Here is a 17,081-nt window from a genome sequence, read left to right as displayed (position 1 = left end):
CAGAGGGAAGGGCTAAAGAACAACAACTTGTCTGGAAAGCCCTCACAGTATGTGGGTACCCATGATGGTCCCTGGACAAAGTGCAGAAGTCCCAGAGAACAAAGAGACCAGATAGACAGGAGACGGAGACAAGAAGAAGAGTGTCTCTCCCTTATTTAGCAGGAGTAGGGGAAAAACTACAGAGGATCTTCAGACAGCACAAAATCCCAGTTTACTTTAAACTGGTTAACACCTTGAGACAGAAATTAGTTCACCCTAAGGACAGGATCCCTAGTTACAAATAGAGCAATGTAGTGTATTCTATCAGATGTCAGGAAAACTGTAACGAACACTACATAGGTGAGACTAAGCAACCTTTACACAAAAGGCTATACCAGCACCGCAGAGAGGGCGCCAGTGGACCTCAGTCTGCAGTTCATCTCCACCTTAAAGACACTAACCACACGTTTGAGGACAAGGAAGTTAAAATATTAGCCAGAGAGAAGAAATGGTTTGAGAGAGGGGTCAAGGAGGCATTCTTTGTGAAACGTTTGAAACCTAGCCTTAACCGGGGAGGGGGTCTGAGACACGCTTTATCCCCTGTTTACAGGGTACTCAGGTCAAAGCAGTTTCAGTCTTTTGTTCATGGTAATGAGTCATTCACGTCATCAGCAGAGTCGTCAAGGGAGCCATCAGGAGAGGGACAGCTGCCCTGTCATTAGGAAGGCGTTAACTAGAGCACAATAGGTGCTAATTAGAGCTATTGTTTAGTCACCAGCCTATAGCAGTCTGCCTCTCGGTAGGAGGGGTCTGGTTAGGTTTAAAACTCCAGCTTGTGTGACTTCTTGATTATTCTTCTCTACAAGAGTCAAGACAGAAGTCAGACCACCAGAGCAAGAATTTTAGCTGAGGAAGCTTCTGCGATTTGAAGCGAAACGTCCTTGCATCAAGCAACCCAGTCCAGTCGAAGATTCAAGCTTCTCTACTATGGAAACCACCTGGACAACTGAGAGCCTACACAGAAACAGTGAACATAAATAAATATAGAAATAACTTTCCTGTGAACACCTAGTGATTCTTACACCTCCACTTCATCCCTGTTTTATTTAAGTTTAATGGTAGTTTGTTTCGGTCAAACCACATCTAAGCTGTGTTTGTACACAAGAAAAAAATAAAATGCAGTAAACTGCACATTTGTGTCTTTTTTCATGATCCCATCTTATTAAAGATCACATATTACACTTTAGTCAGGCCTTTAAAATACTTTCGTGGACTCTTGCTTTAATATGTTGTCAGTGGTTGAGATAGTTGCTGTAGGCATGTAAAAATGCTCATAATCAGGTGAAACTTGATGTAAATCTCTTCGTGGTGTGTCGGTGATGTATGTATGTGCAAAATAAAAACACTACTCCAGGTATGTTTTTGACGAGAACATAACATCATAACTTTGTTACAAGCTCAAACATTGATGTTGCGTGATAAAGGCCTTTTAATAATAACTCACTTAAAGAAATAATGGCAAAACTACGTACCCCGCCTGGGGACATGGTGGTTAATTTTTTTTTTTTTTTGCCAAGATTATTGCTTTCTCTCGCAGTACCTTTTGCGTTCCCTCACAATAGTTTTGTGTTCCTCACAATAACCTAATATCATATTAAAGCTCATGCCTGTCAGAGCACACAGTGAGTGGAATCAAGTGGAGGAGACTGAGCGCATATGCGCACACACACACACACACACAGCAGACAGCAACGGGATTCACTAGGGGACGGAAGAAAAAGAAAACATAAATGCACACTAATAGGTGTTGCTACTTACTAACACTGTTATATAAATAAACTATATTTCATACGGAGTCTTACAACTGTGCAAGTGGTAGCAACTTACTCACTCATCTCTCATGAACGATTACTAAAATAATCGTTAAAATAATAGTAATTAGTAAAATAATTACTAAAATAATCGTTAGTTGCAGCACTCGTTTGTTTTACGAGTGAGAGCAGTTTACCGATTAAATGTGAATAAGCCAGTTTCGAGTTTCTCAGTGCGCATGCATTCATTTTCAAAACGGGTGACAGTGTTACTTTGTGCACAGCAGAACAACATTGTCAATTGATTTAGGCCCTAAGTTTGTATTTTATTGACTGTACAGCCAGTGACACAGCATCCTTTTGGCGCATTAACCAGATTAGAACCGATCAAAATACTACAGAAGACAAATAATTACCCTTCCTTTTCATTGACTTTAAAAGTTTTAAGGAAACATATGCATTATATGCACTTTATTACCTCAATTTTTGTTCCTTTGACGTTCTTTCTCTGTTAATTGTGTTCCTTCTTATTTAGAATAATGTTTTTACTTGACAATTTGAAGTGACTTTTATTTGTTTGAGAGGGCTTCATACCCATTAAAATTCACCAGAATATACCAAATTTGACTTGTTCTTTTAAAAAAAATTCTGGGGAAATCCCCCATAATCAATACTGTGTTTTTACTTCACAGTTTCAAATGAGTTTTCTTTGTTTCAGAGGGCTTCATACCCATTAAAATTCACCAGAATACACAAAATTTGACTTGCTCTGTTAAAAAATGTTCTGGGGACTACCTCCCCACCACCCTTTTATGTACCTTTATGTTGAGGTGTGCATTCTTTTTATGCTTTCTCTCTCTCTCTCCTTAGAGGCTATTTAGAATAGATTTGTATACTGTATAATGTGTTTATTGAGGAAAAAAAGAGTGTGTTCCCCCACTACACCACATTTTAGGGAATTGCTGGCATTGATTTTTGCCAGGAAAAAATTTCAGTCAGATGAAAATGTATTGCTTCAGCCCATGTTATAATTACCAGACATGATGTCATTTTGATTCTCAACCAGGTGGAGGAAGAGCCTGATCCTGTCTCATTAGGGGTGTGTGGCGTGGGTCAGCCCCTGCAGGGTCTGAAGAGGAAAGCCGAAACCCCTTTAGGTTCACCTCCAGAACCAGGACAGGTACTACAGCAGCAGGATGAAGATGCAAGAGGACGCTATAAAATTCGGGTAACAGCTTGTCCCAGGATTACTTTTAGAATCATTGAAGTCTGAAAGGTTTTGGTTCTTTGTTTTAATGGTTGATGCTCCTCTGCACATGTGAGTGTTGAGACGCTGCAGCATCAAGTAATTAGTGACTAGGGATGGGTATCGTTAAGATTTTATCGATACCATTATCGATTCCGCTTATCGATCCGATTCCTTATCGATACCTCTTGTGAATTTTTTTGTGTACTAAAAGTAGGCTTTACAGGTTTTCTATGTCAGCGGGTCAAAGAGCTTTTTCTTATCGTGCACACGCTCTGTGGAACGGCCTTCCTGCGACCGTGAGGCAGTCGGAGTCCGTGGACATTTTTAAGTCAAGACTTAAAGCCTATTTTTATTCTCTTTCTTATGACTAGCTTTTATTTTTTATTTGTTTTATTCGTTTACTTCTGTTTTTAATTATGTATTTGAATTTCAAAATTTTTATTTATTTATTTTAATTTTTTATGTTGAACTGTTCTATGTGAGGTGCCTTGAAATGGCTTTTGTTGTGATTTGGCGCTTTATAAGCCGATTAAATTGAAATTGAACAACATTTTATTGAGTCTTAAAGTAAATAAATATGAAATTGCTCACTGGATCCTTAAATTTTGGACATAATAAAGTCTACGTGGTGGATCCTTGATCTCTGGACATAAATAGAAATAAACAAAATCTGTAGTTATTGTCAAAAGCATTTCCTTTCAGACACTGTTGGCATGAATGTCTCTCCATACATCTGAGCTGAGCTCTTGCAGCTGACTGTGCTGCACGTCAGGATGTAATTCATAAAGAACACAGCACGTCTCATTTTGGGAGGAAAACGTTTTAGTCGATTGTAGTTTATTGTCTGTATTACAACATTTGTAAGAGGTGTCATTTTATTTAAAGCAGCAATTCATTTTGAAGTTATTAATTCCAACCGGACTCTGTCTTGGCAGCGAGCGGCGCAGCGTTTGGAGCTGTGCCAATGGAACGGAGGACGATACTTGTTTCTTGACTGCAACAAGACATGAGTCTCAGTTAGTGACTTTAATCCACACAAAAGTGACTCATGATATTTTAATGGCTTTGAGAGGGGTTACGAAGCGGACTTGCCGTTTCTGAAGAGCAGCGAATCAAAGAACCAATGAGCTAGTGGATCGAAGCATTGCTTCATTGGTTCACGCTTCAAAGTGGTGTCGCGCTGCAGAAACGGTTGATTACAGAGCCGCTGCAGGGTCTGTAATCAACATAGAGGAATGATCATTTTCCCGACAAACACCCTCAAAAACAATGGCTGTTCTGAAGGACCGATAAGGGAATCGTTAAGCAAAAAGACTATTGATATCGCTGGATCGAATCATTTCTTAACGATACTCGAAAAGAACTGGTTCTCGATACCCAACCCTACTAATGACGCTGTGGCTTTCAGCAGAGTGGTGCGATCACAGCCACTTTTGTTTCAGGATTTATTTTACAAAAAGTTTTACAGAAGTTGAACTCGTCCCGGGCTGTTTGCAGCAGTGTTGGACCGCTGAACCTACAGTCTCAGTGGGCGTGTCTCACTGAACAAAAAAAGTCCAGATGTGATCCAAAATGATGCAGCACCAGCACTCTACCTGCATAAAGAATTGTAGAACATATAATGTATTTTCCAAAGTTTTTTATTTTTTTTATTTTACTTGTTTTGGACGTCTTGCGATTTATACTCCGTTGTGACATATATACTGAAACATGACACATTCGTTATTATCATTATAATGACTATTTATATCAGACTTTACCAGGAATCAAACAAAATAAACTCTACTAATAAAATACTAAATGTCAAATAATAAAAATATCTGAACTTCTAGATGATCTGGGCTGTTGTAGCCCATGGCTAAATACACATTTTCAGGGGCAAGGATTCCAGTGGTTCTACTGTAATTACAAAAATGTATATGTTAGCAAAGGCCTGGTCACATGGCACTTAATGAAGGGAAACAAAGCCCAAACGAAACAAATCTAAACTTTCGTTGACTTGGCATCATTTAACCTTTGCGCAGCGTTGTACCTGCAGCTGGCGCTTCATCAGGATTTTTAAACTGTCGAAAAATTTGAACGAATGTCACCAAAAACCTCAACTCCTCCATATTTCTTTTTGCTATAGTTCTTGGCGGTTTTTTATCGTTTGCTTAGTTTTTGTAATGGCAGTATTTAGTTTGACTTGTTTGACCAGCTGAATGTTTTCATACAGTACAGAAGCCGGTTTGTGAGCACTGTTGTGGAGGAGAGATGCATCTCCTCCACGGCGGTGCTGGTGTGTGTGGCGTGGGGCCTCTGCCGCTGTGTGTGATTTGTTGAGTGCTGCCGTGGTGCTGGCCAGCTGGGAAGAATTTGTCGGCCTCTCCGCCAGCATACGGCAGTCTGTGATCGTGGTGTTCTTCCAGCGCTGGGCGCACATGAGGAGAGAGTTGCTGCACAAAAAGTCCGGTCGGAGCTGCAGCATTCTGTCCATGAACTCAGAAAGACTTGCTGTCCTCCAGCCACTGGAGAGAGAAGAGCCTGCTGACCCTTTCTGACAGTTAAAAGGTTTTGAGGAAGTGATCCTTGATCACTGTGTATTTGTTTGCTGCAGGGGGGCTTTGCAGGAGCGCGATCAGCCTCGTTTATTTCCGTGGAGCTATTTTGTGTCGTCTGCTGTGATCAGAGCGAACTGTGCCTCCGTTTGTGCAAACCAGGCGGCAGTTTACTTTGAGCCATCAAGTATGGAAAAAGTTCCAGCAGAAGTGGACATTCACGTGTGAACAGCTTTGATCCACAGAGGTGTAACATATGAAAACAGAAAACCCCTCAGTGTTTGAATCGTTTGAACGTTTAAGTCGCTAAATCATTTACGAGGCAGTCCTTTTGTGCTTTTGCTACAACACATCCAAACACTGAATACATTCATCCAGAGTGAATCAGTTGGAGAGTAGGTGAAGCGCGTGCATGCGTGTGTGTATATGTCTGATCCACATCCACAGCACTTGTGCTTGCGTGATCAGAACTGGTAATTGAACCCGTGCGTGTGGGTCTGACTGACTGCTTGATGACACAGCGACAGTGCCTGTGATCAGAAACACCAGGGTTTTGAAAAACAAACTGCAGAGAGAGAGAGACAGCGCTATTTCTCTCTCTGTCTCCCTCCTCTCCCCCCTTGCTCTCTCTCTCCCTCCCTCCCTCCTCTCCCCCCTCGCTCTCTCTCTCTCTCCCTCCTCTCCCCCCTTGCGCGCTCTCTTTCTCACTCTGTCTTATTCTCAATGGTGAAACAAGAGACGGACAGTTTTAAGTTTGTTTGTGAGTTGAAATAGCAATATTTCTACTTTTTTTGGGGGGGGGGGGGGGACACAGAAGGACTCTGAAGGACTTTGCGATCTGATGTTCCCAACTCTGACAAGGAAGCAGTGTGTCCCACTATACATCTGCAAACCTGAGTGCCGTTTGCTTTACAGTCTTGAGAACAGAGTGCATTTCTACAACTCAAAAAAAAAAAACGAACGCAGGAGTGCGGCAAGGGCTACACACGACAGAACGCATACATTAAAAGCAAGCATACACAGCTGCAAGCAAATCTACGAACGCAACGACACGTGAAAAACTCTGAGTACGTGTGCATTTCGGCTGTACGGACAGCGATTAGAGTTTTTATATTTGAGAGATTTGAGAAATATTTGGGCGTTTGCAGTGTGTATTATTTTGGTGGAGTATTTAGCATGTGTGGTTAGTGTGGTGGTGTTTTTTTGTTGTTTTTGTTTTGTAAAAATTAGGCATCTTATGAATGTTGAGCAAGTGCTTCAGTATTTTTTTAATTGGAGCAAGATGGAGCGCGCAGCTCATTGTCAGAGTCTGAACCAGACAGTGAAGATTCTAATGATGGAGATGATCCCTCTTTTGTTCTGGATGAGCAACCAGAGCAGGTGGATCCACCGACGTGCGCACAGATCTCCACAGTGGGTCGATCACGTGCTTCTGTTTGCAGTTTCTCCATGACGCAGGCGCTATGAGGTCCGTCCCAGCGCCCAGTCCTGGAACGCAGAGATGCAGACACACACTGCTCCAGCAGTGGCTCCAGGCGCATTTTGTTTAAAGCGTGGCAATCAATGTTAGCTTCGGTTTTGTTTTGTTCCTCTTTCGTATCTTTTGTGCTCTTGATTCGCAGGCTATTTAGTGATAAAGCTCATTCGTCCACCTTTGCTCAATGATTTGTGACTTTTTTACTTTTTTCCCTTTGTTCAGGAATCGTCGTATACCGTGTGACCGGGCCACAAGATCACAATTATGGGTGGCCATCTTGGATTTTTATATGTGACTTTGCCCACACACACAATGGGTAAATTAAGTATTTAACACCTCACCATTTTTCTCAGTAAATATATTTCTAAAGGTGCTATTGACATGAAATTCTCACCAGATGTTGGTAACAATCCAAGTAACCCATAGAGAACCAAAACAAAGTACAGAAATGAAGTTATGTGCAATAAAAAGGAATGACACAGGGAAAAAGTGTTGAACACGCTTATTCAAATTGATTTAATACTTCACACAAAAGCCTTTGTTGGTAATGAAGCTTCCACACAAACAGTCTTGAAGATTTTGTGGACCTCTTCTATGAACTGTGCTCTTTTAGTTCATTCCATAAAATTTCTGTTGGATTCCAGTCAGGTGATTGGCTGGGCCATACCGGCAGCTTTATTGGGCACCACAGTCATTCAATCCCCTGCATGATATTGCGGAATGGTGATGTATTCAGTACTTATTTTATCCGCTGTACTTTTTTCTTTTTTCTTTTAACGAACACCATGAGATGCCTATTTAGCCACTGGAATCAAGATCCTAAATCATCTAGAAGGCAATATATTGAAACACTCCCATTTTTAAGACACCAGTTTAACAATTCCATGATGGCCGTCATATGGTGGCTTCAGAGATAATGGAATTATCCTGATTGGCTGTTGCATGCACTTTCCAAAATTTTGTCATTTTTCAAATCACAAAATTCCAGTTAAAGCTAGCTGCTGAACCTAGTGAACCCGACTATTAGAAACATTGAACTATAATTAATTGTAAAAATGTATCGATAAGTTTATGAAGTTGGTTTTCCATCATCTTTAGAAGGTGTTTTCTGATCAGGGTTCCTGCAGATCCTGAAAAAACTCTGAACAGGGGTTGAATTTGTTCATTTAAAAATAAGGCTTAAATTGATATTAAATGTTTTTCAAAAGTCTTTAAAAAGACATGGGAAGTAGGATTTTATTCATGTTTTCTTCTGAAATTGAAATTAAGAATATGAAAAAATGGCAATATATTATTATTATTAATATAAATGAGTGAAAACTTCTCACAACGTTATGCAACGTCAGATAACTGAACAAAAAATCTCATTTGTTTTGATGACCAGCACAGCCAGAGCAGAGACACTTGTTAAATTTAATGAAAATTTGCTTTTCAGGGAAGATTTTGCAGTATGGCTTAAACCAGTAACCATTACATGTTGCATAGTAGAGAAGCTTGAATCTTCGACTGGACTGGGTTGCTTGACGCGAGGACGTTTCGCTTCAACTTGCAGAAGCTTCCTCAGCTAACATTCTTGCTCTGGTAGTCTGACTTCTGTCTTGACCCTTGTAGAGAAGAACAAACGGAACCCACAAAAGCTGGAGTTTTAAACCTAACCAGACCCCTCCTACCGAGAGGCAGACTGCTGTTGGCTAGTGACTAAACAATTGCTTTAATTAGCACCTATTGTGCTCTAGTTAGCACCCTCCTAATGACAGGGTAGCTGTCCTTCCTAATGATGGAACTGATGCCTGTCCTGATGGCTCACCTGACTGCTTTGTAAACGGGACAAAGCGTGTCTCAGACTCCCTCCCCGGTTAAGGCTGGGTTTCAACTGTTTCACATGCCTCCTTCACCCCTCTCTCAAACCGTTTCTTCTCTCTGGCTAAGATTTTAACTTCCTTGTCCTCAAATGTGCGGTTAGTGTCTTTAAAGTGGAGATGAACTGCAGACTGAGGTCCACTGGCGCCCTCTCTGCGGTGCTGATATAGCCTTTTGTGTAACGGCTGCTTAGTCTCACCTGTGTAGTGTTCGTTACAGTTTTCCTGACATCTGATAGAGTACACTACATTGCTCTGTTTGTAACTAGGGATCCTGTCCTTAGGGTGAACTAATTTCTGTCTCAAGTTCTTAACAGGTTTAAAGTAAACTGGGATTTTGTGCTGTCTGAAGATCCTCTGTAGTTCTTCCCTACTCCTGCTAAATAAGGGAGAGACACTCCTCTTCTTCTTGTCTCTGTCTCCTGTCTATCTGGTCTCTTTGTTCTCTGGGACTTCTGCACTTTATCCAGCGACCATCGTGGGTACCCACATATTGTGAGGGCTTTGCGGACAAGTTGTTGTTCTGTTTTTTTTTTTTTTGTTTTTTTTTTGATTATGTCTCTCACAGTGGACATGCACCTAAGATGAAAATTTCAGACCCCTCCATGATTTCTAAGTGGGAGAACTTGCAAAATCACAGGGTGTTCAAATACTTATTTTCCTCACTGTATGTACTTGCTGTTTGTTGTAGTTCAACACGATGGAGGAGGAGGACATTGACATGGAGACTGTTCACGACAGTCAGGCCTTCATTCATCACCAGCTCAATCTGTTGGAGAGACCGTCCACACCGGGTAAGAAGCTCCAGCACTTATGTCTAAAATATGTCTATCATTTTTATTTTTGTTTTGAACGTTCATTGTATTGTAAATTCATTAAAGACCAATTTTTATAATCTTTGGTAAAACGTTGCGTGTGTGATACATTAACATATTTAAAGGGGATGTGACTCTGGAAAAACAAAGATGCTGCCATGTTGTGGTGGACAGAGACACCTTTGTCCAATCGCAGACTACCATGGGTGCACTGTAGGATATCATATTCCTGATCTGTGTCCCTTCAGCTACTTTTATAAAAACTCTTTGTTAATCATAACGGTAATCTGTTCCACATCTACCACCTGAACAATAAATTAGACAATTTCTGAAATTCAGTGTATTAATGTATTTTCTTGAATTTGTTCATTCAGTTTGCAGTCAAGTTAATAAATTAACACAACCATGATCGAGCAGGTAGCTAGCCTGTAGCGATAATTAGGTAGCTAACTGGGCTCACAGGGTTTGGTGCTGTTTGGATGTTTTTTGCAGCTGTGACATAAACTTGTGTGTGATTGCTTTACTTGACACACATCTGATGTTTAGCGTTCGCCCCTACTGGCATAAAAACGATGAGTCATTATATCGTCTCTGCAAAAACGTTTGTCTCTCTTCCCCCGGCTTTTACGTTTTTAAATTGTGACATCATAAGATAAAAAAAAGAATCCAGACTTCTTTATATTAAAATTTCCAAAATTATGTTTGTTAAACTCAGTCAAATCAAATCTCTAGAATATGTAAGCAAAATATCAATGGCATGTGCAAGTATGTGCCCCTGTTGAAGACAGCATGAATCCGTCTCATGCTTCTTTTTTATCTGTTTTTGTGTCATGTTACAGCAGGACCGTGACATTTTTGGTCACATAACTGGTTGATTATAAAACCCGTAACATTTTTGAGTTATGTACTACTATCAACAACAGATTGGTCATTATGTTGTCCCAAGGTTCTTGAAATGGAGCAGTATCTCCACCTAGTGGGCATTTACCATTGTTGCAGGTCCAATAGAGTTTTGTCAAGAACTCAGTAAGGGTGTAATGTGCAACTTTGCGGTTTCAGGGTCTTGAGACATCCCTGCCAGGTTTCATCATACAAGTGCAGAACAGAATACTTGTAGATTATTAAAATAATGAAATAATATCATTTCAAATGTTCAACAGTTGGTTTAGCGATTACAGTTTTTACATCCTAAACATTCTGATTTTACTTTTTATTTTGTGTACCAGCATTAAAAATAAACATCTGAACATGACAATATAATTCACAGTAACAGTGCTGCAGAGCTCACTGTTTATTGTTTGTTTGTTTTGCTGTTTTTTTTGTTTGTTTGTTTGTTTGGTTGGTTGGTTTTTTGTTTTGTTTTTAAGGTACATAGTCCATGGTTCACTACATATACAATAAAATACTTTGGGTTTTTTTGGAGATGAAAACTTTTAAACAGCTTATTACATTTTGGTGAGCTCCAGGGAGCTATGTTTTTTTTTAATGGTTTTTAATTCTTTTTATTTCTTTTTTTCCTGTATCTCAGTGGTGCTAGTTTTTAAATTGATGATCATTATTTTAGGTAAAGAGCCACCATCAGTTGAGCAGTCCATGCTGTCCATGCCTGCCACGCCTGTACCATCCTTCCCTAAAGAGATCACATCCTCATTGTCCAAACACGGTGGCGAGCACGGTCACCACCATCACCATCACCACCACGAGCACAAGAAGAAGAAGAAGAAACACAAGCACAAACACAAGCACAAGCACAAACATGAGAGCAAGGACAAAGACAAAGAACGGGACAGGGACAGTTGCCACGGTTACACCAACAGCCCCGCCAGCGGCAGGTCGCTGCGCTCGCCATCTCTGTCGGACTAAACAAGCAAGACGCTGTTCTTCATTCTCGCCATCTGAACTTTTTTGTTTTGTTTTTGTAGTGTGAAAATGTTCATTTCTGACATCTGAATACAAACTGCTTTATTCAGAATTGTGAGATGGAAATGTTTTCTGTGTAAATATGCTTTCTCTTTTCAGAAAAATGGAACTTGAAATGTTTAGCCATTTTGAGCATTTTAACAGTTTCTACAGTAAAATACCATTAGAAGTCTGAAACAGGCTTTTATTGTCATTTTTATATGAAGACTATAAAAACCTGAAGCTTTTTGCAGAGAATTGACTCTTTGATAAAATCTTTCACGAACCATTTTCTCTGTTAGATCCAACATAATGTCTGTTTCATGTCACTGTGAAGTTATTTAATAGTTACAAGATGGATTTGTTTGTTTTTATTCACTGCCATATGTTCACTGGGTAAAACGTTTACATACACCAAGTTAAGTGCCTTTAAAGAACATGGAAGATTCCAGAAATTGATGGAATGCTTATAAAAGATTCTGAATGACGAATTGACATAATGTTTTAGTTGTTTGGGTAACGTTTGGCTATATCAATATAGAACTAGGATGTTCTACTGCTTAAAGAGTAACGCAGGAGTTTTCCAAGGGTGTACTTGGATGATCCCCCCGACATTTTGTAGTACTGATTTATTGGGGCGGGTGGGGGGATATGTCATCTCCTGATATAGTTAGTTGGGTATGTACATGTTTTACCAATGACTAAGGTAGTGCTGAAGGAGAAACATTGACAGCAGAAGAGAAAAAAAAAATCTGAACCAAGGCTTCCTAAAGTTTTATACAAGTCAGGTTCCTCGTTCTGAGCTGTCTCTTAAAGATTTGTACCATAAGGGACAAACTGTAATGTCTTCCACCAAATGAAGCTGGCTTCTGTGTGAAGTCATTGTGAAGCCACTGACACCAAATATCAAATGTGTCGCTGATCGATATACAGTAGTGTTCAGAATAATAGTAGTGCTACTTTTTTTTTACTAATAGCCCAATTTCATAGCCTTAAGAGTGTGCATATCATGAATGCTTGGTCTTGTTGGATTTGTGAGAATCTACTGAATCTACTGGTACCTTGTTTCCCATGTAACAATAAGAAATATACTCAAAACCATCCATCCATTTTTTTCCGCTTTATCCGGAGTCGGGTTGCGGGGGCAGCAGCTCAAGCAAAGCCGCCCAGACCTCCCGATCCACACACACCTCCCCCAGCTCCTCCGGGGGAACCCCAAGGCGTTCCCAAGCCAGCCAAGAGATGTAGTCCCTCCAGCGTGTCCTGGGTCTTCCCCGGGGCCATACTCAAAACCTGGCTAAATCTTTTTAGTCACATAGCACTACTATTATTCTGAACACTACTGTACATATGCTTTCATCATAACAAACGCCATCTTCAGGTAAACACAAAAGTTGAAAGTCTCCTGGCAACACCATCACTCGAAACGTTGGCACCTGCTCAACAGCATCATCTGAAAACAAGATCAAAAAGTTGACTCCACCGAGGCAATGATTGGTGCAGATGACTGTTGGATGGATCATCATCTGATCTGTTCCAGGATCCAGCTGAACATCTGCCCCAAGAGGAGGCCTGGACCCAGCAAAACTGTCAAAAGGTTCAACATCACCAAGACTCAGAAACAAAAGCAGAGTTTCAGCAGCAGCTGATACTCAATTCAATACCTTATTCAGGACACAAAAGATTGTCCATAGTACAATAGAGACAGACAAAAACAGTAAAAAAAAAAAAATCCACAGATAGAAGAACTTTCCCCAAAGTACTCCATCCCAGCTCCTGACTATTGGGTGGAACTCAAGATAGCCACAACAGCCTGTCAAGAAACAGACATCAAAAGAGGAAGCACCAGGGCTGGCTTGATGAGAATGACCATGTTCTCCAACAACTCAGTAACCAAGAGTAAAAGGCTTTCCTTGCCCTCCAGAAAGATCTGACCTCACAAGAGAAAATGTCTTGATTCCAGTGAAGCAAACCAACTGCAAAAATCAGTGGTGGATCAACAAGGCTGCTGAAATCCAAGCCCTCAGACAGAAAACACAGCAGAAGCTTTTTCAAAGCAATCTGTGGCCCCTCCACCCAAGGACAAGCAAGGATGGGAGGAAGAGGAAGTACTCAGGCATCTACCAAGATATTGTTGAAGAACTCAGCAGAACCCCAACTCTCAAAACAAATTTTCACTTTGCAAGCATTTAGTCTCAAGGATCAGATGCGTTTGTCTTTTTGAACATGTAGTTTTACTGCATTGTCTACACGGTATAAAAACAATCCTGCGTGATTTATACTTTTGGAACAATGGAACACAGCAGGAATCATAAATTGGCGATGGGTAACGTTGTATTGTGAGGGTGTGGCTTCCGGTCACGTTGAGCACCGTTGCTTTGCCCCGACTTGGATTGAAACTACTTCCTTTCTGCGTCGAGCACAGGACGCAAAAAAAAAAAATTAACATTTAATTTTTGGCGTCCGATTTGCTTTGTCCTTTGCGCCCATCACGGTGTTCCGGCATTGAGCGACATCATCTCAGCACTAGGTTGCATCCACGCAGCGGCATCATGACGGCGCATGATGCAACTTGAAGCAGGCCCGGTGTGAAAGGGGCTGAAGAGGTGACCAAAAATCAACACATTCTGTCAAGAATAATGGACTCTTAAATTTTGTGGAGCCTTTGAGTTGGCTTTAAGAGGCCATGATGAGAGCAAGAGCTCAGACAACCCCAGGATTTTCCATGCCTTGGTGGACTTCATTGCTTCTCTTGATGAGGTGTTAAAAGAGCACATATACGTAGAGCGTCACAGTATTCAAGGGGACCTCAAAAACAGTGCAAATTGCGTTGCTGAACTGTATGCTGTCTGTTGTGAAGGAGGAAATCATCCAAGAAGTCCAGAGCGGTGAGTTTTTATCCATTCAGGCAGCTGAAACAATGGATATTGCCACTCAGTCCCAGCTTGTTCTTGTACCGTGCTACATTGATCCGAGAAACAACCTGCAGGAAAGATTTTTTTTTTTGAGTTCATCCCCATACAGTCAGCTGCAGCAGAGGCCATCTCCACAGCACTGAAAGAGAGTCTTGCTGCCATTCTTCCTGAGGATCAGAGAAGTCAGCTCATTTGTCAGGAGTATGATGGAGCCAATGTGATGAGAGGAGCCACTGCAGGCATTCAGAGGAAGATACAAGACCTGGGCTCCAACACTCACTACATCCACTGCAACGCACATCAGCTCAACCTGATCATGCCACAGGTCACCTCTCACATATCCAAAGTAAGCATCTTCTTTTCTAACCTTTCTGGCTTCAACAGTTTTTTTTCAAGATCTCCCAAGTGGACAGGTGTGCTTGATAAAATTGTGGCCCAAAGGCTGCCAACATCTGGCACTATCAGGTGGAACTTTCACAGCTGTGCCATCAACACAGTGTCTGAGCAGAGGGAGGACCTCATTCGATGTTTTGAGACCATACAAGACTCCGGTGACTTTTGACCCCAGTACTGTCAGAGAAACAGGAGCCTTTGCCGTGGTACTGGAGCATCCGGACTTCAAGTTCTTCCTGCAACTTTTCCATCATATCTTGCCACATGTGGACGTCCTCAAAAGCAAACCGTTGATTCGGTCCATATCAATGGCTGCATCCAGCAGTTCCAACAGGACATCCAACTGATCAGGTTATTATTATTTTTCATTTTATTATCATTATTATTATTATTGTTCCCTTTGTGCCTTTATTATTAATCCTCTTTATTTTTTGTTATTTTTGTAAATATTTTGTCAGCTCCATTCGATGGTTGAGCTCAGCAGTTTGGAGAGAAGCAGCTTCCATCCAGCAAAGAGACGTCGGGTCCTGAACCCAGAGAACCATCAGAGGATCGCAGAAGAGGTGAGATTGTACTGAGGAAAGAAATCAATATTCTCAGGTTGTCAGCCTCCATTTTTGTTGTGAGAACAGCTCGGCTGGTGTGAGCCGCCTGCCTTCTTCTGGTGAATGTTTTTAAATTTATTTGTGCTTAGAATCTTGATCCATGAGACATCACGTATAAAATAGGACACTGTTCAGTTGACACAACAAATGTTTTTAAAATGGGGAAAATGACAAAGTAAAGCTTTATTTCATGGGAGCAGATTAAACTTTGGTTGTTTTGGTACTAAAAGCTGCTTTTTAAAATTCTTCTCTTTGTAGGTCGGCGACACCGTATTAGAACACTACGAGGGAATGATTTTCCTTCACCAACCATCTCATCAGTGTCACTAGTCTGCAGGGAGACAGGTTCACACAGGACCACACCACGTTTCCTGAAGATGCCCTCAGCAGCACCTTGAAGGTCTACCTGATGCTCAGTCTCATCTACAGCAAGGGGGAGTTCAAGGCCCACTGTGGTGCTGTGGACCTTTTCCATGGAAAATAATGTTGGAGAGGTCTTTTCAGAGATTGTTACTCTACTAAAGATCCTCATCACCACACTCATGACCACTGCAGAAGCTGAGAGCTGCTTCTCCACCTTGAAAAGAATCAGAACTTTTCTCAGAAACACCATGAACCAGGACAGGCTTAATGCACTGGACATGTGGTCAACAGAAAAGAAACGTGACGGAGATGGACTTTAATTCAGAGGGTCATCCGCCCTTTTCAGGTTTCAAATCCCACAAAACCTTGGAGAGGTCGCCGCGCTGTGAGTTCTCAGTAACATTGAGAACTGCATTGAGACGCTCTGATCATGCTGCACTTTAACCGCTGCACACAGACTAACATCACAACATAAAACTATTTTTATATTGTGCCTAAAACTCTCATGAATATATTCTCTGGGTTTATAGACGTTGTTATTGTGTTTGTTTTATGTAAACATGCGAGAATCACAGGCTGTGTCTCTATTATTTTCAGTGGGAGTTGCTGTGAGCTACGCTCGCTTCCTGATCATGTCGTTCTGGTGGAAAGTGAAGTTTGCTCTTTAATGTCTTGATTATTGTTCTTTACAACACTGTTTGTCCTCTTTGTTCCAGACTAATATATATAATATGTCTGAAATTCGGTTTGCATTTATTAAATTCTACGCAGATTAAACGTAGCAGACATGGATTATTTGTTATAATTGTTTTAGCAGGTTTTCAGGGTATCATGCATGCAGTCTCTTATTAACGTGATGAAAAGCCTAAAAAAATGTTTTTGTAGTATAATATTCATTTACAATCGTCGTCATGTGGTTTCTCTATGTTGTTTTGACTGCAGCGACTCTCTGGCACACAAGGGATTATGGGATACATGAAAATCCTGGATTGAGAAATTTGCAGTCCAGAAAGAGAGGAGGGCAAAATTTCTGGTCGAATGAATGGTGTTGGACAGCAATAAAGTAGGTTGTATTGTGATTTTGTTTTGCCTTCAGTTTGTTGTTTTGTTGCCCCTGTATGAAATGCGTTTTTATTTTGTTTCCTCCAAAGGTGCGTCCCCCCTTAAAATTTTTATCAC

General features: G+C 40.9%; 1 protein-coding gene across 3 annotated transcripts in view; it reads left to right on the top strand.

Annotated features, from left to right (window-relative positions):
- taf2 (TAF2 RNA polymerase II, TATA box binding protein (TBP)-associated factor) overlaps positions 1–11,913 on the top strand; it is a 98,312-nt gene extending 86,399 nt beyond the window's left edge. For all 3 annotated transcript variants that reach the window (XM_034173896.1, XM_034173894.1, XM_034173895.1), the window contains exons 26-28: positions 2,857–3,018; positions 9,604–9,706; positions 11,292–11,913. In XM_034173896.1, the coding sequence (XP_034029787.1) occupies positions 2,857–3,018; positions 9,604–9,706; positions 11,292–11,590 (564 nt within the window). In that variant the 3' untranslated portion in view covers positions 11,591–11,913. The remainder of the gene's footprint in view (positions 1–2,856; positions 3,019–9,603; positions 9,707–11,291) is intronic.
- The last annotated feature ends 5,168 nt before the right edge of the window (positions 11,914–17,081 follow it).

The sequence above is a fragment of the Thalassophryne amazonica genome, chromosome 7 (assembly GCF_902500255.1).
Source record: "Thalassophryne amazonica chromosome 7, fThaAma1.1, whole genome shotgun sequence".
NCBI classification, from domain to species: domain Eukaryota; kingdom Metazoa; phylum Chordata; class Actinopteri; order Batrachoidiformes; family Batrachoididae; genus Thalassophryne; species Thalassophryne amazonica.
This window is presented reverse-complemented; position numbering and strand designations above follow the sequence as displayed.